We start from the raw sequence: 21,741 nt of genomic DNA, 5'->3' as shown, positions 1-21,741 counted from the left end.
AGACAATGGAACTGTAGCTATGAGGACAAATAAAGAATGGTTAGCTCATGGGGCATTGGTGGTTCAGTGGTAGAATTCTCGCCTGCCACGCGGGAGGCCCGGGTTCGATTCCCGGCCAATGCAATGTGCTGTTTTTTTTTTTTTTTCCCCCACAGCAGGGGTAGAAATATTTTCACTGAAAAATTACAAAGTAAAAATACTTCGAAGTTAACTGTGTTTCTCGTATGCAAGTATGGCTGAGAAAGATCAAAGTTAACGCTCCTTTTGCAATTTCACCCTCATAAATTATACCAATCGGCATGCATGTGGTGTTCCAATGGCCTGAAACGTCATCCTGTCGGAGCTGGAACACACTCCGACCTCAACAGGTTGATCTTTCGGAGGCGAATTGTAAGCCGCTAGTATTTGAGGGCGGAGTGTAGCCATGTACAGAGATCAAGGTATCCTTATCCTGTCTTGGCAGCGATCATTTCAAAAATAAACAGAAAATTCAGAAGAAGGCGCCAAAATTTATTGTCTTGAAATTTTGCTTTTTTTTTTTTTTTGCAGTATGAGCAGAGTGGCGCAGCGGAAGCGTGCTGGGCCCATAACCCAGAGGTCGATGGATCGAAACCATCCTCTGCTATCTCACCGGTGACTCTTTTTGGCTCAAACTAAGATTTTAGAAAAAGAGAGTGAATAAAGTTGATCACTCTCAGAAAGGGTCTGTGGACCAGTTCTGGATGGTAAGAATGCCCACGGTAATTTGTTACAAGTCCTGCTTCCCTGTCTGTAACAGGCAGATCTCTCCGTTGCGGCTGGTTCGTCCGTTGTAATCCAGTCTCCGACTGGGGGCCACTGCACCTGTTAGGGACTGAATGCCACCCTCGCAAGTGCTTTGGTATCTCACACGTCAGGCAAGTGTTACAATTTGTAATAACTTGTGTTACCAGCATCTCGATATTCAAAATCTTGTTCTTTTTAGTGTGATGACAGGCACTCCAGAGCAGTTGTCACGGAAACCAGCAGAAAGGTCAGTTTGTAAACTGGAAAGGTATTATTCCTCATGGGAATATATCCAGAGAGCCAGAGAGCAGTTGTGTAGTCGTGGCCGAGTGGTTAAGGCGATGGACTTGAAATCCATTGGGGTCTCCCCGCGCAGGTTCGAATCCTGCCGACTACGAAGTGGTGTTTTTCTTTCCAGGTGTTACACCTGCTGGACCAACTTTGGAAACTGCAAAACACAAAACAGCACTAAATACGCCGTTTTCCTGGGTATTATTGTATTTCTCCATGAAATGTAAGCAGGTAGGTCTAGTCCTTTAGTCTAACAGTGGGTGAAGAAAATTTTTGAAAATGATTTTGGGAAAACACTAGGTATTTCTGAGACCACTATATGAAGATGCTGAAAAAATGCCCAGGTTTAATTCTTTCTTTAATTTGCTATTTCCATATCCGAAATCCAGCTTGGGTCTGACTTCTGAAAACTGGTTTGCCTCTTACTTCTTCTGCTTGACGTTCTTGCAGGAATTAGGGCATATCCAGGGCATCACTATCCAATTCGTGAGCACGTTTGGTGTTGTGGAATGAATATCTCAAAACAGAAATGTCCAATCTTTCCTCCTTCTGGATCCCTCTTATTATTCCACTCAGGAAGCCAGAATTGCAGAGAGGAAGTATAGGATAGAGAATTTTCAAAACTGTTTTCAGACGTTGGCTGATTCTTATTTAAAAAAGTTGTTTTGCTGGATAAAACTAACACACAATACCGTATATGCAACATAAATAAGAGTAAATGTAATAAAAATTTATCTTTTATCACACTTGCAATCGATCCATCACAGAATGCAGATAAGCAAAGTAGAAATACTTAGAAACGTAAAAGTTTTTAATCCTTGAAATTACTAGTAAATTCCCAAGTTATATTTAACTTTTCTTCTTGCATTTTCTGTATTCGTACATGCCCTAAGAGATTTTTCAGTGTTGACAGTTTCCTCTATAAACCCATAGGTAGACAAACGTTCACTGTCCAGGTTAGGAATTTAGTAAATGCAGCTTTGATTTTTCCAGGAACGCGGGTACTCAAGCCTTCCGCGGACCCTGGGGAAAATTCCAAGCAAAGACGAGCCCTGTTGGGCTTTTCCCCCGGTGGAGCAAGTTTGTTGCCTCCTTGGATTCGGGGACCATGAACCTTCTCCACCTGTCCAGGACAGGTACTCACGTGTGACTCACTGCAAAGAGTGTCCAAAAGCTTGCCGGGGACAGGGGTTGTCTGTGGCCCCATGGTGTAATGGTTAGCACTCTGGACTTTGAATCCAGCGATCCGAGTTCAAATCTCGGTGGGACCTGTCAGCCTTTTAGCATCTTCCCTTTTCTCTTAAATCACTCCCGCACCCTGACTTGGCCAGAGACACCTGAGCACTTGCTCACCTCAACGGTGCATCTGGGTCGGCAAGGTGACACTGTCCTGCCGAACAGCGTCGCCTGCGTTTTCGTCTGGAATTCTACGTCTGTCCTCCTGTGTCCTTCCTCCTTCGTTGGGAAATCAGGATATCGTCCGAATGCCCTAAGTAATGTTTTACACCCCAGACCTCAGTTCTGGGTTCAGGTTCCATCAGTTTCTAACACGAACTTGGCCTTGAGAAGTTCGTAGTGTGCGTGAGCCCCAATTGTCATGTTTATTTTGGAACATTTGCTGTCTGAGATACAGCAGATTTTCTATTAATGTTTAAGAAATTAAAACTATAGTCCACAACGTGCTGAACACAGTGACAAACTCTGCATTGAATATTCATAGCTACTCCATCAGGACCCCTTGACAAGGTGGCCCCATGGTGTAATGGTTAGCACTCTGGACTTTGAATCCAGCGATCCGAGTTCAAATCTCGGTGGGACCTGTTTTGGTGACCTCGCCCCATATTTCAAATCGCTATTGCATCCTGGTGTGTGGGCTGGAGCTTTACACTCACGCTTTCCTCATGCTAAGAGCGTCCTGTAATTCCTTACTCTCTTCTCGGGCTTATGAAAAATGACCGATTTATGTATCACCTTTGTGTCCTTGTGGATCACTCTCTCTAACTCCCTGGGTTCCTGAAGTCCATCTCTTTAGTCTTCAGGCCCTAACAGTTCATGTGTCATAAGCTCCTTCTTTTCTTCTCTAGCTCCTCAAAATGTAAGGGCCCCATGCAAGAATATACATAACAATTTCAACAGAAAGCTCCTCAACGGACTCTATGGTGAGCACTGTGAGCTCTAAATCCAGCAATTTGAGTCCAAATCTCTTTGGGGCCTCAGCAACATGTTGGTGATTTTCCCTCCGTGGTTCTCCTAACTCATTTGCTCACCTTCGAGGTCTACGCATCTAGCTGCAGCCGCTGCCAATCTCTTCCAAATCAACATAGAGTCCCTGCCAGGAGAAAATTGCCTCTGACCACCCACCCGGGGAATCCTAGCCCTATTCCCCCCTCAAACTCCATGTCCCTATTTTGCCTTTTTTGCCCAGAGCTTCTCAGATCCTGGTAAGTTAGAATCTTGGCCCTGGTGACTAAGAGTTTATGTTTTACAGTCCCAAACCGAGGTCCTTCCTTTCATGGAGCCCACATAAAGTGTTCCATCAGCTTCTAAACACTAACACTGTCCTGAAAAAGTTCTACTGCACAGTGGGACAGCTCTGGAGTACGTCTTAGAGCCTCCACCGTCTGCCCTCATTGGAGGCTCCGTGTGCACCTGAAGCTAATGTGTCACCTCCATCATTTTGAAGCTACACTGATCTGTTAGGAGTACTCATTGGTCTTTCAGTGGGGACCCAACTTCAAGGGCCTCATGATGTAACGGGTAGCACTTGGATCACATCTCAGCTGACTTGTCTCAGTTCTGGGTCACCTTGCCCGTGCGTTTTCCCAAACCAGGAGTCCACTTTGGTGTGATAGACACTCCCTTAGACTCGCACCTCCTCTCCCACATCAACACCCAGCTCCTTGCTCTTTCCTCTGGCTACTGAAAATTGTACTCTCCCCATCATCCTCATGTTCTCCTAAAATCTCTCCTCTTGGTGCCTATTTTTGCTTCGCCTGGTGCCCGAAGTCAGTGAGATCCCCGTGAGTTAATTATGTGCTCCGGTGCTGAAGAGTCACAGGACTCACCTGTAACTTTTCTCCCCGTGAGATTCATGCGCATCCTCTGTAGACCTGAAAATGTCCAGACCGTGGAGTGAGAACCCCGCCATCATAGTCATTTGAGAGTTTCCTTTGTTTTCATACAAGAGGCTCTCCTTTAATGAGTCTTAGACTGAATTTATGCCCACACACCTTGAAGATCACCTGACCCCATGCAAGCGTATACATGTCTTCCCTTGAAGGTTTGTTGTCACAGAGGTCCCATGTGTGACGGTTAAACCTCTAGACATTGGACCCTAAATTCCTTCTGTTGACTCTCTTTAGTTCAAGCATATCCTCCAGTGCTCTCAATGACAGCAAAAGAAGAACCCCCGTCAACTCCTCTGGCCACTAAACATTGTTCCAGAAAAATCCCTGCAAACTTCCTCATACCTATTAAGCCCCAGTCATGGTAATGTGTTAGAACCTCTGTATTAGTTTCCTGCCGCTGCTATAGCAAATTGCCACAAATTTAGTGGCTCAAAATAACACGAATTACTTTTCGTACAGTTCTGGAGATCAGAAGTCTAAAATCAAGGTGTCAGCAGGTTTTCTGGAGACTTCAGGGAAGAATCTTGTTTCCTTGCCATGTTCAGCTTCTAGTGGACTCTTCCGTGCATCACCTCTTGCTTTTGTAGTCATGTTTCCTATTCTTGACTCTGACCTTCTTCTGGGTATCCTTGGAAAATCCAGCATAATCTCTTCATTTCAAAATTCTCAATTTAATCACATCTATAAATGTAAGGTAACGTATTCACAGGTTCTGGGGATTGGGATTTAGGCCTTTGTTAGAAGCCATGATCCAGCCTACCACAGCCTCTGTTACTAAATAGCACGTGTCTGTGAATGCTCTTTAGATTGATTCTATTGATCAGGACTTTTCTCAAAGGCAAAATACCGATCCAGTTTCCTTACATGTCTTTTTTTCAAGAGACTCTTCTGTAGGGGCTCCATGGGGTGATGATTGGCATCTGAACTCAGATCTGGCAATCTTAGGGTACCTTGTGTTTCTGCCTTCTCAATGGCCTTCCCTCCCAGCTGCAGGATCTCTGGGCCATGAGGCCTTCCTGGGTTTATTGGTTACCTGTTGTATAAATTACCACAAGATTGGCACTTAAAACAAGATGCTCTTCATCTTACAGCTGCGGAGGGTCTCAAGGGTCAGCATAGCTGGGTCTTCTGCTTCAGGGTCTTTTGTGATCTGCATTCAAGGTATGGGCTGGACTGGAGTCATGTCAAAGCTCAACTGGGGAAGGATCCATTTCCAGGCTCACATGTGTGTGGCAGGATTTAGTTCCTCCGCAAAGGCTGTGGAACTGAGGGCTTCGGCTGCTGGCTGGTTCCTGCCTGGAGTCCATTCTTGGTTCCTTGCCACGTGGACTTTACCAACATGGCAGCTTGTTTTGTCAAAGCATGTGAGCTGAGAAAGCAAGAGTGCAAATGTTTTGGTAAGTCAGAAATCACAGTCCGTTGTAATCTAATCATGCAAGTGAGATCCTATCAACATTCACTGTGTTCCTTAGGTTAGGAGTAAGTCACTAGGTCCAGGCTGCACTCAAGGGAAGGAATTTCACAAAAAGTCTGTCTACCACACTGGGTTTCAAAGACCCTAGAGATCCCGAAGCTGAATGAGCCCTGTCTGGCTCTGGTCTTCTGCTATGACTGATACTTTGCAAGCAGCTTATTTATTTATTTATTTATTTGTTTATTTTTATACTTTGTCAGCAGTTGCTATATTGAGAGCAATTCCTGGTACCTCCCAACTGGGAAAATTACTTCTAGGTTTTAGCTTTTATAGTTTTCCTTTATCTATCTTTCTTTATAGTTAAGTTAGCATTGAAGAGCTAGACTATCACTCTTCTAATATCACTCCCGATAAGTGAATCAGAATCTCTTGGTATAATGCCCCGAGGCTATTTTCCTAAAGTTCCTCGTGGATTTGAATGTGCAGCAGGTGGTGAGGCCCACTGAGCTGATTTTTCCCTGACCACCCTATTCAACCGGCTACCACTCCAAGGCATTTACTACTTTCTGACATATCGTATGTTTTGCTTTCTTAATTCTTTATTGCCTATTTCTGCATACTTCAGTTTCAGCAGGGCAGGGAATCTTCTGTGTCGTATATGCTCCCGTACTTAGAACAGCACCTGGTACAGACGCGATGCTTGGTAAATACTCTTGGAAAGATTGAATAAATGAAAGAATCAATGAACTCTTCAGTTTGGCCTTGGTCATCGTGTTTGACAATTCCCAGCCCCAACAGAACCAAACCCAAATACATTTTTTATTTTCTTTCCAGAAACATTTTAGAATTTGTCACTCACTTAAGCTTAAAACAATTACAACTTCATATTTTTTTTACCTGTTTTATAGGTGTTTATATATCAGATAATTAATATGTTTGCTATGTATTAAATCAGTCCTTGACACCTCCTTAGAGCCCACAGTTTGCATCCTGATCACGTTGTAGAGCACGTGCACACACACACCCAGAGTTATTCTTTTTTTGTAATGACCTTGGATGTAGATGAGAAAGAGGAGCTGACATCAGGCATCCAGGAGCTGAGCTGATTGTCCAGGAGGCCCGGGCGCTGTCGGGAGGTGGCCTGGCACGCACCTCTAGGCCATGGGGATTTTCTGTGGAACATAAACAATCGCACACAACAGGAGCATCAGACAAGGGCTTTCTCTGATCATGATGACGTGAGACAGAACATTTCATAGTCTAGTCTAAGAACAGACAGCCAAAGAAGGTCACTGTGTGTACCACAAAATTGCCAAATGTCTCCTGCCAGCTAACACAAGGGACCACTGGTTTTCCAAACTTAGCTTCATTCTATTCTTACCTTTTTCTAGATAGAGTTTATGCAGATACGAAATCACAGAATTATGCCGTCCCTTCCTGACAGCAACCAACCCAGGACAAAGCCTGGCTTCCTTGTCCCTTCCCTCAAATCACCCAACAGAAGACAAATGTTACAATAAGCCCCCCCATTTTTTTTTCCAATTTGAGATATAATTGACATATAACATCGTGGAAGTTTAAGATGTGCAACGTGTTGATGCATCTATATATTGCAGTATGGTTACCACAAAGCATTACCTAACACCGTCATCATGGCTCATAATTACCGTTTCTTTTTTGTGTGATGAGAATATTTAAGATCTTAGAAACTTAAAGGATACAATATAGTATTGTTGACTATAATCATAAACTTGTGCATTAGATCTCGAGAAGTCACTCATCTGCTCACAGCAAGCTTTGTGTCCTTTGACCCCCATCTCCCCAATTCCACCCCCCACCCCAACCCCTGGTAACCACCATTCTACTCCGTATTTCTAAAAGTTCAGTGTTCAGCTTTTTAAGATTTCATATAGAAGTGAGATTACATGGTATTTGTCTTTCTCTGTCTGACTTGTCTCACTTAGCATAATGCCCTCAGGGTCCACCCATGTCGTCAGTAACGGCATTTTCCTTCTTTCTCATGGTTGAGTAAGATTCCATTGCCTGTGTCTATCTTTGTATATACATATATGTATATATACACATTTTTTTCTTTTTCTTTTAAGATTTTATTTATTTATTTTTGCAAGAGAGAAAGAGCACAAGTCGGAGGGAGGGGTAGCGGGAGAACCAGGCTCCCCACTGAGCTGGGAGCCCAATACAGAACTCCATCCCAGGACCCTGGGATCATGACCTGAGCCAAAGACAGATGCTTAACCGAATGAGCCACCCAGGCGCCCTACACAACTTTGCTTTATCCATTTATGCACTGACACTTCGGTTGTTTCCATATTTTCGCTATTGTAAATAATGCTGCAATGAGCATGGGCATGCAGATATCCCTTTGATAACCTGTTTTCATTTCTTCTGGATAAAAACCCAGAAGTGGGATTGCTGGGTCACACGGTAGTTCTATTTTTAATTTTTTGCGGACCCTCCATACTGTTTTCCACAGCGGCTGCACCAATTTACATTCCCACCAACAGTGCACGAGGGGTCCCCTTTCTCCACAGAGTTGCTAACACTTCTTATCTCTTGACTTTTTGGTGATGGGCATTCTAACAGATGTCAGGTGGTAGCTCATTGTGGTTTTGACTTGCATTTCCTTGATTACTAGTGATGTTGAGCTTGCTGGCCATTTAGATGTTTTCTTTGGAGAGACATTATTCCATGAAAGGGAGTTCTACACAAAATGACCCCTAAAAGCCGAAGGAGCCGGAAGACTGAAGGAATAGGCCAACAAGTCCAGTTTGAGGAGAAGCGGTTTGTCAAGGGGATTTAGGGACAGAAGGTGCCTTGGATGACTCCATCTCCCATGTGACTGACCTCCTTTTCTAGCCTGGGAGGCTGGGAGCACCTGCAGGGGGGCCCACCTGGAGGAGATGTTGGAGACTCACAGGTGTATCCCCAGAGCAGACTGAGGACACCGTGCCCTGCGGGGTACTTATAAGGGTGGGGTTAGATGGAAAGACTGTGTGTGGGTGGGTTGGAGTGTGTATGGGGGCGGTGCTCAGTCAGGAAGGCTTCAGGCCACAGAGTGGTCACCATGGCAGATTTGTCTAAGATGGTGTTAGTCTGGTTCACACAAATGTCTACACGGTTCTCTGACCACTTTTAAATTGGACGTTTTTGTTGTTACTGAGTTGGATGAGCTCTCTCTCTCTCTATTTTGGATATTAACTCCTTATCTAATACACGGTTTGCAAATATTTTCTCCCATTCCACAGTTTGCTTTTTCATTTTGTTGATTTCTTTTGCTGTGCTGAAGCTTTTTAGTCTGATAGGCTTTCCACTTGTTAATTTTTTTCTTTTGTAGTTTGTGCTTTTGGTGTCAAATCCAAAATATCGTTGCCAAAATAAATGTCAGTGAACTTTCCCTCTCATGTTTTCTTCTAGGAGTTTCATGGATTCTTGCCTTATATTTATGTCTTTAATCCATTTCGAGTTAATTTTTGTGAGTGGTGTGAGATAGAGGTCCGATTTCAGTTTTCTGCATATGGTTATCCAATTTTGGATAAATCCAGTATTTGAGTTATATCCAGTATGAAGGTTGTATATGACCTTCATTATGTAGAGGTACATTCTCTCTATACCCAACTTGTTGAGAGAGGTTTTTTTAATCATGAAAGAATGTTGTATTTTGTCAACAATAGGGCATGACATGTGAAACATGAAAGGATGTTTGTATTTAATAAGGTCTTTAAACTCCCCCTTTAACTGATTTAATTCTCCAAGGTCTCTCGAGGTGTGTACCCTTCCTAGTTGCGGCAGCAAGTCACAACTTATCCAACTGCAGGTGTGTTCCTGGTGATCTCTGGCTGGAGCGCATTGAAGCTGGCCGTAAAAAAAAAATAAAAATAAAAGACAGTAGTAAATTATCTTTTTTAAATCAAATTTACCTGTACAAAACAAACAAAACAAATCGAAACAAAACAAAACTCCCTCCGATGGTCCTAAAATTCTTTAATAAGTCTGAAATCTTTGGTCTGACATTGGGAACCAGCCCCCCAGCCCCAGCTCCTCAGCAATCACCTGCTCGCACTCCCTGGGAGGTGATGACTCTAAGAAGTGCTAATGTTCCATGTGGTAGACATCTGAGAATCCTGCAATAACAGATACAATACAGCTCGTTTCATGATGGTTTCAATATACATATGGCCTAAAGGAATGACGATACCTAATTTGATTTTTAAGACAAAAGCAGTCATGAACTCCATTCTTCCGTCAGAGGCTGCCAGGTTTCCTGAGAAAGTGTATTCGGTTTTTATTCGGGTCCACTCCCCCCCACCCACTCCTTCCCGGGACTATAGCCTGTTCTTTATTTATTTTTCCTTTATCAAGACAAGAGGGCCACTTACAGAAAGCAAGGAAGTCTTCTTCATTAATAAAAGCATATAATCAAATAATGGAAATTGCAACGTGGAGCTGTGCTCAGTATAGCAACATAGTACTTATGTGAAGGCCGTGCGGCAGGTGACGAGGTGGCCGAGTGGTTAAGGCGATGGACTGCTAATCCATTGTGCTCTGCACGCGTGGGTTCGAATCCCATCCTCGTCGGCGGCTCCCCCGCTGCGCCGGTGGGGTGAGGTTTTAGCTCTTGGTGAGCGAGACGCTTCGCTACTACTTGCTGGAGGCGCTTGTGGGAAAAAACCAGAAAGAGGCGAGAGCAGCCGCTTTTCACTATTAATAACGTACCTCCTTAACCGTTTTACGGGGATTTCCGGGGTTAGCTAAGCCTGGACGGGAGCGTTGCACCGACTCGGCTCCCGCGGCGGGGGCACACGTCCGCCCCCCGTGCCCCGGGGTCTCCGCTGAGGCCTGAAACTCTGGTTCGGGACCTTCGAGGCTGCAGGCACCGCGCCCCCGGGAGCTTCTCCGACGCCCTTCCCTCCGCCCCCTCGGGCCTCCGGCCCCGGTCGGTGACCTCAGCTCTCCCAGGTGAGGTCCAGCCGGCCGAGCGGTTGCGGGCGCGCGGGTGACGCTAGCGCCCCCTTCTGGCAAAAGATCCTTTTGCAAGGCCCAGATCCCATGTACCTTCCCCGTGAATTCGCTCAGAAAGGCACCATTCTCCTTTTTTTTGTATTTTAGTTGAATTAACTTAAATCAAAGATCTTTTGCGAGCGCTCCAACCTCTATTGGTTTCTCCCTTCTTTGGTCGTCTTCTGCTAGTTGCATCTTAATTTGAGCACATTATCCCATAAAATCTCTCCTGTCTCCTCTTTTCACTTTACTGAGAACTAGAGCAAGGGGTCGGATCCACAGCGTAGAATCACAAGCTTCGAAGGGACTGTAGAGATGATGTCTCTAAAACGTCCCCCCCTCTATCACCTAGCTCTATTTTGCAGATGAGGAAACTGAGGTAGAAACCAAACTAATTGTTTTAAAAAATCATATAACGAGCCTTTCCTTATTAAGGTTCATGGGAATCCAAATTCTTTCAGAGCAAGTGGTTAGGGTGGTGAGATCTTTCCAACATGTTCAAATCCTGAGACTGACTGTGACTTTTGATATCTAGAAAATTCTTCTGAAGTACGTTTGTCATGAGCCAAAGCCTCATGAGGATTGAGGCCTACAAAGCATGAAATTTGAAGCAATATCTGATTTTGAATTTCATCTAACAACATCTGGCTTATATGGTATATGTAGTTTGAAGATGGTTTACAAACTCCTAAATAAAAGAAGACCACCAGACCACTAAAAATTATATCATGTTAAAAAATCGCAATGGAAAACATTGATAAAATTCCTAAATAAAAATTTAAAACTGTCACATGGCCCAAGGCACCCCATATCGCAATAAAAACATAGCATGTTAAGATAGAGCAAACTGGAAAATTTTGTCACTCCTATGACATACAGAGATTGTCTTCAACTTTTTAACCCATCTCCCGTTAACCTGGCTAAGTGATGGATGAAGGGAAGATATCACATAATAATTTATTGCCTTTATGTCTGGGGTATTTAGTGCTTCAAAATTCAAGATAATTGATCTCCTGCCAAAAACTATGAGGGTCATACTGTAGTTGAACAAAGTTGGATTTATTGTCTTGTTGCAATGAGGGAGGCAAAATATCATGGTGATCTATTAAGTGACTCAGTAACTCTATGGTTGGTTATTTTAATTTTTGTCTGAAAGGTGAGAGGATCAAAGTAGGACACATGATTACAGACAGTTTTTTTGTTTTTATCTTGCTTCCTGAGGGTCACAGAGCGGCCTTGCCTGTTGTTGGTATCCTTTGAAATTATTTATGTTCCAGAGGAATTAACCAGGGCTTAGCCGTGAGGGCCAGGTCAGCTCCTAGCAATGCTGAGGCTGAGCTGTGAATGTCAGACCCAGGCCTCGTGTCAGGGGCTGCTGTTCTCTTTCTCAAAATGCGTGTAATTCATGCACTCGGGAACTCATTTTTAAGATGAAATGCAATACGGTGTAAGATAATAAGAAAGGATGAATGATTTCTAAACTTCGTAAATCTGCATTGACTCCTCAAATGATTAAAGTATTGGCTTCAGTTTTTCATTCCTTCCTGTATCCAAGCCCTTTGTCTAGTAACTTCTCAGTCCCTCTTCAAGAGATGGAGTGTTGTCCCTGGCCTCTGGGCTGGGGCATGAGGATGACTTCGATCAATGGGATATTAGTAGACATATATCCTTTTTAGTTTTTAGTAGACATATCCATATAGTAGAGTATATCCTTTTCCTGGTTGATAAAAGGATACTTAGTGTCATGGTACGTTTTGTGAGGAAGGAAGCAGTGAGTGGCTTCACATGACATTAACACACTGCAATTTTTTTTAGTCTGAGAAATCTCAATCCTGGGAACCAACGCTCAAGCCCCAACTTTTCTGTACAATTTGGACTCTACAGCTGACTGGGGAAAACCAGAGTCGTACCAGAGATCTAAAAAAGAGGCTGGGCAAAGGAAGAGGTAATTATTACCTTAATATTCATTGCTTTCACCTAGCAAAAGCATCCTCCACGTGATTTGAAGGAACTGTGTTTCACCATGAAGTCAAGCATTGGAAATTACTTTTTCTTCATCCTAAATTATTAAATTCAGTTATTTAGACACAAAAATGTGTTTTTGTGTATATTGTGCATCTGTCTTCTCTGTCTTCCTGCTTTCCTACACACTCTGTAAATGTAAACAGCTGGGATCTTTTCATGACCTTATGTTCTTCCGTTCTGTAATTTAGGTTTGAATCTGGGCTGTTCTCATCCTTTTGATGGCAACAAAAACAAAGGAAAAAGGGAAGTTAAGAGGGAAAAGGAGGGTAAGAGTGAAAACCAGTAACACAGACTCCAGCAGCCACGTCTTCCAAGGACAGGCAGACTCAGACTAGAAGAGAAAAGTGAAGAAAAGAGGGGGGAAGGAGAAGCACCAGGCTCCCACTCTGCAGGCCCCTGGGGCCTGGCATTGGTCTGAGACTCAGCAAGTCTTAGAGAGGGGTCGGTTTACAGATCTGAGTTCCCTTGAAACTGTGAAAATGAAACTCAGGCACTCAAAATCCAAATTTGAGGAGAGCTTGAGAGCCCCCAGATTATTGGAGGGCCTTGTTCCAGTTCTGCCTCTCCTGGGTCCTGACACTGGTCCTCTCCAGGCCTTTGAGAAGGACCTCTTTAGAGTTGGAACTGGAGGGTATTATGCTGAGGGAAATAAGTCAATCAGAGAAAGACGATTATCATATGGTTTCACTCATATGTGGAAGATAAGAAATAGTGCAGAGGACCGTAGGGGCAGGGAGGGAAAACAGAGTGGGAAGTCATCAGAGAGGGAGACAAACCATGAGAGACTCTTAACTCTAGGAAACAAACTGAAGGTTGCTGGAGGGGAGGGGGATGGGGGGATGGGGTAACTGGGTGATGGGCATTAAGAAGGTCGCCTGCTGTGATGAGCACTGGGTGTTACATGTAAGTGATAAATTACTGAACACTACATCTGAAACTACTGGTGTACTATAAGTTGGCTAATTGGATTTAAATTAAAAAAAAAAATAGAGTAGGAAAAAAGAGATGGGTTTGGAAAACAGATACCAGGTGATTCCTCCCACCATGTGAAATATGGCAATTTTGGGGAACGCATAAAAACCAGGACTAACCACGAAGGGATTCGAACCCTCAATCTTCTGATCCGAAGTCAGACGCCTTATCCGTTAGGCCACGTGGTCGTCAGGTACGCGTCTTCGCCGCAGCCCTTAGAAAGTACAATGAGCTTTCTGGCCGGTCCTGAGTTGTCAAATAGCGCCCCGGCCGCCCGCGCTTCTAGTCCTTGAAAAAAAGGAAACGAGCTTACCAGGGTTATTTGGGTCCACGGAGTCGGGACTCGTGAAAGGTAGGAACTGGCAATTTCGGTCTTGGGTCCTCCACGGGAAGAAAAGTCATGGACATTACCACTCCTGAGCAGAAAAGCTGTGTATGGCACCTGAAAGATGCCCAAATACTGCATATTGTCTGCATCTGGGGATATTTTTTTAAATAAGCTAACTCAGAGCTTCTTCCCTATAAATACTCATCCACATTCACTATTTTCAGACTCTAGGTAGTTGGAAGGTCCTCCTGGACAGTTATCACGCAAACCGCGCCCAGAAGGCAGTCTTAGCATCCCACGATTGTCTTTCTCGCTGTCCTGCATGGATACCTGCAGGGTCCCCTTCTCATACTCGTCTGGGACTCTCTCCGATTGTTGTAATGCGACATCAGAGCACTTTTCCCGGTGTGTCTCTGTTTGGAGAAGAAGAGCAATCTTTGGTTGGCGTTTCAGGAGGTGTATAGAGTGGTCTAGGGTCATTCATGTTATCTGAAGCTTCCATATCTTCAGAAATAAACACTATAGTAGGATTACAAAAATTATGACTGTTAGCAATTCTTACAGTTAATAGATGATTCAACACAAAAATGTGTTGCGATATAATCATTCTATGGACAAGATATTTATAGAGTTTATAATGTTCTGTAGAGTACTTGGCCCAATAAAGTGATAGAGATTTCAACTTATATTTTAGATGACTTCTTTCGAGTTTATCAGTGAGTCTGTGTGACCTCGTGTAGCTTTTTGAGGATAATGTTGACTATCTACACATATCGCAGTACCTTAATTTTCTTAAATCCCAGACCTTGGGAGCTTTGGCCCTCTTGGTTCATTCATGATAGGTTAAATTAGCAGCTTCTGGAGCACTTTCTGTGCATACTCACTTCCTTATGGGGTCTTTTACATAGTCTTTCTTTCCCTGTCCACAGAATTACATCTGGCAAATAGTAGGAGCTCAGTAAAAATGTGCTGAATTTCTCAAATACATATATTTTTGAATTTTGCAATCGTTTGTAATGTGGGGATTATTTAACTAAAAGATTCTTTTATCCTGCAAAAAAAATCTGCATATGGACTTGTTCTCTTCCTCTCTCCCTGGAAGCAAGAAGATGGTGGTTAAACCATCATGGGTACTGTTGGGTTAAGTGGTAAGAGGAGATCCTCAAGGCTCAGTCACCCAGCCCTGTGGAGGGAGACACGATCTTCAGGAAGATCACTGGCAAGGATCTCCAGCCAAAAGAATTTTTAAGGATGACTGGTGTCTTGGTGTCCATGACATTTCCCCTCAAGTGTCAACATGTTTTCTGGTGATACCTAAGAGACAGATATCCCAGATACCTGTAGCAGAAAATCATGATGAAAGCCTTGGACAGTTAATGATTGTTGACGAGAAATGTGCTGCTGATATGGGCCTGGTTATGGAATGGCGGCGAATGAAAGTTGGGGGGGTGGTCAATCGTCTATCATGTTCATCGGCATGTTTTTGGAGGTGGGCAGATGAATTGGCCTCCTGGTTTAGCATGCTGTAGGGATAATTTTCTATTCTCTTGGCAATGATCAAATTTGCAACTTCCAATATGTTAGTACACTTACTTTTGTCTGTATATGGAGAGGTTGAAGAAATAATTTTTAAAAACCCTATACATTATAAAAGACATTATTGTATAGCTTATAATAAAAACAAACAAAAAACAAAAATAAAAACACGATCAAAGCCCAGACCACAAACTTGAAGACTCCAGAGATTTTTTCTGGCTAGGAAGTTTGATCATATTACTCCTTTGATCAAACTTGGCGATGGTTTTTTACTGCCCATAGAAAAATAAAATCAAAACCTGTTTGCATTGCATACTCACTTCCTTATGACTGTCCCTTTCCCTATCTCTTATGCCACAACTCAGGATTATATTGTAAGACCTAAAATTTCAAGGGCTCCTTTGACATCTTTGAGCCTCATAGGACCCCCCAAACAGTCCTGTGAATTCACCTGTTCTCACAGGATATGCCCTCTATCTGGCTAATTCCCGTATCAACCAGACCAGGTACATCCCAGCCCCTCAACCTAATGGGTTCACCTCCCTGTTGGTCCTGGAAGCTATTAAAATAAGACAATTCCATCTTTTGGAGGAAACCAGGGTCACCCTTTTCTCTGTCTGCTACAAAGCTTACCTCCCATAGCCCTTGCTGGTCACTCTACTCAGGAGTGCGACCTGAGCCAACTTACGTGGCACGCGGTGGCCTCCCCCTCCAGGCTGTGAGTATATGTGACGGTAAACAGCTACCCGTCTTATCTGCCCAGTGCTGAGCATGGTGTGTCTGGCCATCTGGTGTTGTTTAGGGCAGAGGATCCCTCCTTAACCTACAGGGTGAATGGGAGGTGATCAGATACGGCCATTTTACCTTTCTCCTCAAATCCTCCTCCTCCAATCTCCCTCACCTCCATGCTCGAGCACACTGAATGTTTTGTAGTTCTCTAGAAACCCTTAACTGTTATGCCTCCTTGTATTTATTTATTTTTCTATCTAGAAGCCTCTTCTTGGCTACCTGCCAACTTCTTACTCATTCTAGTTTGGACTCCAAATCTGCCACCTTTCCCAAATTGGGCCATTGCCAGGGCAAAGGTAAGGCAGCAAATCTGTTTTACTCAAGTTTTCACAGATGTCTGTAGCCATGGTGATGACCCTTGGTCAAACTCTGTGAACTAAAATACTGGAATGTTCACTATGTTACTAGGTCATGATGCTATCCTGTGTACATGAAGCAGTGGGTCACTATGAACCAGGTTGTCAGCATATTTAAAGGAAACCACAGCCTTCACTGGTCCCTGCAAGTTCACAACAGGAGAGAAAGAATGTGGATCATCTCTGAAGATGGAGGACCGGGAAGACTTCTCTGGTGTTTGCTTGTGTATATCTTTTTCCTGCTGTGTCTGCACTTTTCCCTTTGCTGTAATAAATCTTAACTTTGAGTATATGTTCATTTATGGGAGTCCTTCTAGCAATTCATCCAGTTACTGGGTGATCATGGGGCTACCAGGAACAATCATTTTTCCTTATTCCCAACTGCATTTAGTGTATAATCTTTTAAAAGAAATATCTTATTCTATTATACATATTTGTTTGAAAGCTAGACTGTAGGCTACTTAAATACTTTTCTTAGTGCTTAGCACAGTATATGACACATAATATCTGAATAGGGATCTTTTCTGAGAGATATGTAAAACATACACTTTTAAAAAATGAGCGTAGACAACAGTCCTGTTAGAGATCGTAAAGGAAGGTAGGCCATAGAGACACATTTACCAGCAGTGACCACATAAGTGGTTTTCTCAGGTCAGAGTTCAATCCTGGCCACCAAAACTTTGCACTCTGGCTCAAACTGTTACTTATTTACTCCGAAGATTAAGACTCTCGAGTTGCAAAAGTTTGGCGCCGGGATGGCCCAGTAGATTTCTTGTCTATCGCTTTAGCCCCATGGCCACAACTACCTAACAGGTAGTGCTTTCTGAATTATGTATAGAAGGAAATTAAACTCCTTATCTGGACTTCCATTCCTGACCTCACCGCCACGCTCAGCTTATTTTAGCGTTTTCACGGCTTCACAGGACAGTGAGACGGTCGTGACAGCCGGTGGCAACAACAGCATTACCACTTCGGCAACCACTAGGAATAAAGCTTACTATGGGAAGACATATTAATGATAACTGAGTGTCCTTTACCGACGTTCTATTTATCTCTAGAGAATGTAAACAGTTTCACGTTTATTTTCTGGAAATAATTTAAACTCCAGAATTAGACAAAACAAAACAAATCTGGCTCTATTTTCTTTCCATGTTGTGAAACTAAGCTACATAATTTTAGCAGGAAAACGTTAGCAGAGGATGGTTTCGATCCATCGACCTCTGGGTTATGGGCCCAGCACGCTTCCGCTGCGCCACTCTGCTGTGCGACGAAGGGCGCTCCTAATAATACCCTTAACCCTGTTCCGAGCCGATTCCTCCTACCGGAAGAACCCGTGCGAGCTCGTCTGTTTGCTCCAAGCCCTTTGGCTACCACAAGCTGCCAGTTCTCTTCGGAATAATATCGCTACCAGAATCAAAGAGAGAACAAAGTAGGCGAAGAGAAGGAAACATTAGCACCCTGTTGAGATTTCGGACGCAGAAGCGAGAGGTGTCTGGATACAGGAGAGAGAATGACGAGCTTTAATCAACGCGGAGGGAAGAGGAAAGCCGGGTAAGGAACGGGCTTCCGCGCGGCGGGCGAGCCTTCCGCCTCGGAGTCACCACCCAGGCCCGCATTCGCCTTTGGGAAGAACACCCTCCCGGGCTTGGTGATGGAGGTGCCGTGTGGCCGCGGGAGCCCGGGGCCGAGGCTCGCGGCGGGAAGGGCCGGTCCGCGGGCGCAGGAAGGCCGGGGGCGCCGCAGGCCAACGCAGACGGCGGCGCGACCGCACAAGGCACGCCACGCCACGCACGAAACGCTCCTTTCTTTAGTCTGACGCAGTTCAAAAGGTCCGAAGTTCTCAGGGGGGGACCCGGGACACTGCAGCTGTCCCCGCAGAGGGCACTGTGGCGGAGGGGGAGGGGGAGAGTGTCCGCCGGGGCCCCGCCTCCGGTGACGTCGCCCAGCTCGCCGCGAGGGGCGGGGCCGGGCAGCGGCGGTTCCCGCGCGCGCTTCCAGTCTTCAATTAGGTCCGCAATCCGCGCATATAAGGAGATTGTCCCCAACGATTTTCGTGCTTTTTTTCGCGAGTTCTCTCAGCGTTACAGTCATGTCCGGCCGCGGCAAGGGCGGGAAGGGCCTGGGCAAGGGCGGCGCCAAGCGCCACCGCAAGGTGCTGCGCGACAACATCCAGGGCATCACCAAGCCCGCCATCCGGCGGCTGGCCCGGCGCGGCGGCGTCAAGCGCATCTCCGGCCTCATCTACGAGGAGACCCGCGGGGTGCTCAAGGTGTTCCTGGAGAACGTGATCCGGGACGCCGTCACCTACACGGAGCACGCCAAGCGCAAGACGGTCACGGCCATGGACGTGGTCTACGCGCTCAAGCGCCAGGGCCGCACCCTCTACGGCTTCGGCGGCTGAGCGCAGCGGACCCCCCGGACTTCCAAACACCAAAAGGCCCTTTTCAGGGCCGCCCACTTGCCTCATGAAAGAGCTGCATCATCTGTCATTACTTTTTAACCTTTTATTGGTGTTTGAGTACTGGTTTCAAACGGGTTAAGAATGATTAGTCACTGTTTGGTGTGAGGCGCTTTTTTGATCTGATCGCTTTGTAACTCCGGGAGATCACTTCGTCGTCGGGCGGTGTCGTTCGTTTGCCGCATTCGGGTCTGTTTAAGCCGCGTCCGGGGCGTTTCTATGGCGGCAGAGCAGCTCGCGCGGCGTTGTCTGTTTTCCCAGGGAGCGTCCTCCGTCCTCGACTACTTCGAGTTAGATCGTGCTCGCTCGGCTCGTGAATACTAGGAAGCGGGGACCCCCGGTCGGCGGGTAGCGGGTGAGCCTCCCCCGCCGGGCTCCAGCGCCCAAGATGGCGGGGCGGGCGAGGGACAAAGGGAGCGCGGCGGCGGGGCGGCCGGGGAACAAAGACGAGTCCCCGCGGAGCGGCCGGCCCCGCCCGGCCCCCGGCTGGCCGCGCTCTTCCCGCCGGCTCGCTTGTCCCGACGGCCCTGGGGGAAATGCACTCGCGGGGAGACCTGGCAGGTGTTCAGCATAGCCCCTGAAATTTTCTGACAGTTTGAAAACCTCAAGTAGATAAGGATGTTACCTAATGAGTGGCATTTTTAAAACCTGTACATACAGGCATCAGGATATTTCACCCCAAATTGCTAAGTGTAGGGAAGGAAATAGTCCTCTTCCTTCAAGGTCTTCCAGCTGGACTAAAAATTTACCTGAGACATGAACAGGAGAAAAAAATCCAAAGTTTTATTTCCTGCATGCAGAGGCCCAATAATGAAATTGAGACACAAATGACTGAGGCAGGCAGTTTTTATACTTTTTAGAAGACAATACATTTGTGAGGAATTGACAAGATCAAAAACGTGTAAATTAACCTTTAATACAACTTTTAATATTAACGAAAATTTACTGCCCTGACCGTATTTTTCTCACTTTTACAAAGAGTGGGAAAATAGAGAATAGAGAAAACTGGCACGGACTAATACTAGCCATAGATGAGCATTTGGAAGCTACTGATTTGTTCAGTATTTCAACATTGAAGAAAGTGTCTCTGAATCAGCTCAGCTAATCAGAGAGGGAGGCAGGGTTAAAGCAGATTCCTCTTTCCCCTATCATTATATCTACTCACTTCCTGTTTTAACCCTTATATTCTATTATTATAAGTAATCCACACATATGTTATTAATAGAATATTATGAAGTAATCCACACAATGAAATTTCTACTTAATATTTTATATTCCAGCGAAGCATCCTATAAATTTTTTTTAAGGCAACCAACAAAGCAAATGTCAACCAATAGATAGACGAATTGTGACATAATCAGGCATAATCACACAATCTAACGTTGCTACGAAAACAAATGAGCTTTAGCCCCATGTGACAACATGGCAACTCATTGTTCCCTGAAAAAAGCAATTCCCAGAAACTAGATGCAGTATAATACTGTGTTGATCCATTTAGGCTAATTATGCTGTGATTAAACAGTCACCAAATCCCAGTGACTTACTGTGATAAAGGTTTACGTTTTGCTCATAATGTTTATTGACTGTGGGTCATTTATTTGGTACAAAGATTTCTTATTTTGAGGTAATCTGAATTCCCTTTGGGCGTATAAAAGGATAGTTCTTTTATGAAGTGAGACAGATAGGAGTCCTCTAAGTTGTTGGCAATACCACAGCAATCTTTAGGGTGGCCCTAGATTTCCCTAGTCTGGGAATGATTTGTGGATGGCAATTTTGTGATTCTCTTCTTGCTTTAAAAGTGCAGCTGCTTTTCTGAAGATGATTCTTCATTCCGGCCAGACACTACAGGGAGGTTAGGCAAAGAGAATTGGAGGCATGGGAACAAAACAGGAATAAAAAGCTCCTAAGCCGCTCTTGTGTGAATTTCCAGGGTCCCTTCCTTGTAGCCCAACTTACTGTTAAATGAGGTACCCTTAGTACTAGTGAGACATGAGGAAGTCCCTGGAAAATGAGTCACATGTTGCTTGAATTGGCAGGCAGAGGCAGGGAAGTCTCACAGCCTAGGTTGTTGTCAAAAGAGTTCAGGGTAAAGAGATGTTCTAAGGAGGGGTTTGGACTGTTAGAAGGGGGTTAGATTGCTCACACTGCCAGACAAGGAACCCTAACTCGTGTCACTTGCTGGTAGTCATTGTGGCCTACTGCCTTGTTCAAAGCCTCAAGACTCAGATTCTAATATGGGCAGGAACTTCCCTAACACTTCAACCAGAGGCTTTAGCTTCAGTTGATATTTTGGAAGACTTTCCTCTGTGTAGGTACTGTCCTAAATACTTTACCGTGTTCTTTTACTGATCATCCAGCTATGCCATGTGGTGGTTACTAATTATTATTACCATTTTAGAGGTAAGGAAATGCTCACCAAAGGTTTAAGAAATTGGCCCAAATTTAGCATTGAAATAGGCCGTCAGGACTGTATTGTGTCCTAAGGGATTCCTCCTTAAGCCACACTTGTTTGTATATTTCTTTTCATGTATTGTTTTCAAATGTACTTAAAATTAGCTTTTTGGGGAGCGAGACACGAATGCCTTAATTACATGTGGGGCTTAGAGAATCTTCTTCACGAGCCCCATTACAAAACTGAGTCACTTATGTAGGAAATGGTT

The 21,741-nt window shown here is 44.7% G+C and overlaps 1 protein-coding gene and 8 non-coding genes across 9 annotated transcripts; 7 read left to right on the top strand and 2 right to left on the bottom strand.

Annotated features, from left to right (window-relative positions):
• The first annotated feature begins 52 nt into the window (after positions 1 to 52).
• TRNAG-GCC lies at positions 53 to 123 on the top strand. Its single transcript has one exon. It is a non-coding gene; the product is annotated as a tRNA-Gly (tRNA).
• Positions 124 to 553: 430 nt separating this feature from the next.
• TRNAM-CAU lies at positions 554 to 625 on the top strand. The gene has a single exon. It is a non-coding gene; the product is annotated as a tRNA-Met (tRNA).
• Positions 626 to 1,080: 455 nt separating this feature from the next.
• On the top strand, positions 1,081 to 1,162 carry TRNAS-UGA. The gene has a single exon. It is a non-coding gene; the product is annotated as a tRNA-Ser (tRNA).
• A 1,093-nt stretch (positions 1,163 to 2,255) lies between these two features.
• On the top strand, positions 2,256 to 2,327 carry TRNAQ-UUG. Its single transcript has one exon. It is a non-coding gene; the product is annotated as a tRNA-Gln (tRNA).
• Positions 2,328 to 2,804: 477 nt separating this feature from the next.
• Positions 2,805 to 2,876, top strand: TRNAQ-UUG. The gene has a single exon. It is a non-coding gene; the product is annotated as a tRNA-Gln (tRNA).
• A 7,236-nt stretch (positions 2,877 to 10,112) lies between these two features.
• On the top strand, positions 10,113 to 10,194 carry TRNAS-GCU. The gene has a single exon. It is a non-coding gene; the product is annotated as a tRNA-Ser (tRNA).
• Positions 10,195 to 13,729: 3,535 nt separating this feature from the next.
• Positions 13,730 to 13,802, bottom strand: TRNAR-UCG. Its single transcript has one exon. It is a non-coding gene; the product is annotated as a tRNA-Arg (tRNA).
• Positions 13,803 to 17,813: 4,011 nt separating this feature from the next.
• TRNAM-CAU lies at positions 17,814 to 17,885 on the bottom strand. The gene has a single exon. It is a non-coding gene; the product is annotated as a tRNA-Met (tRNA).
• Positions 17,886 to 18,670: 785 nt separating this feature from the next.
• LOC116628889 (histone H4) lies at positions 18,671 to 19,079 on the top strand. The gene has a single exon (XM_032399233.1). It carries the CDS (start codon positions 18,713 to 18,715, stop codon positions 19,022 to 19,024), a length of 312 nt encoding a protein of 103 aa, XP_032255124.1. The 5' UTR covers positions 18,671 to 18,712; the 3' UTR covers positions 19,025 to 19,079.
• The last annotated feature ends 2,662 nt before the right edge of the window (positions 19,080 to 21,741 follow it).

Source organism: Phoca vitulina, unplaced genomic scaffold (genome assembly GCF_004348235.1).
Source record: "Phoca vitulina isolate PV1807 unplaced genomic scaffold, GSC_HSeal_1.0 scaffold143, whole genome shotgun sequence".
Classification (NCBI taxonomy): domain Eukaryota; kingdom Metazoa; phylum Chordata; class Mammalia; order Carnivora; family Phocidae; genus Phoca; species Phoca vitulina.
Note: the sequence above shows the minus strand (reverse complement) of the source record. Positions and strands in the feature narration are given on the sequence as shown.

Excerpts from the sequence above, each read along its gene's own strand:
- LOC116628889 (XM_032399233.1), top strand. The coding sequence starts at position 18,713 with ATGTCCGGCCGCGGCAAGGGCGGGAAGGGCCTGGGCAAGGGCGGCGCC.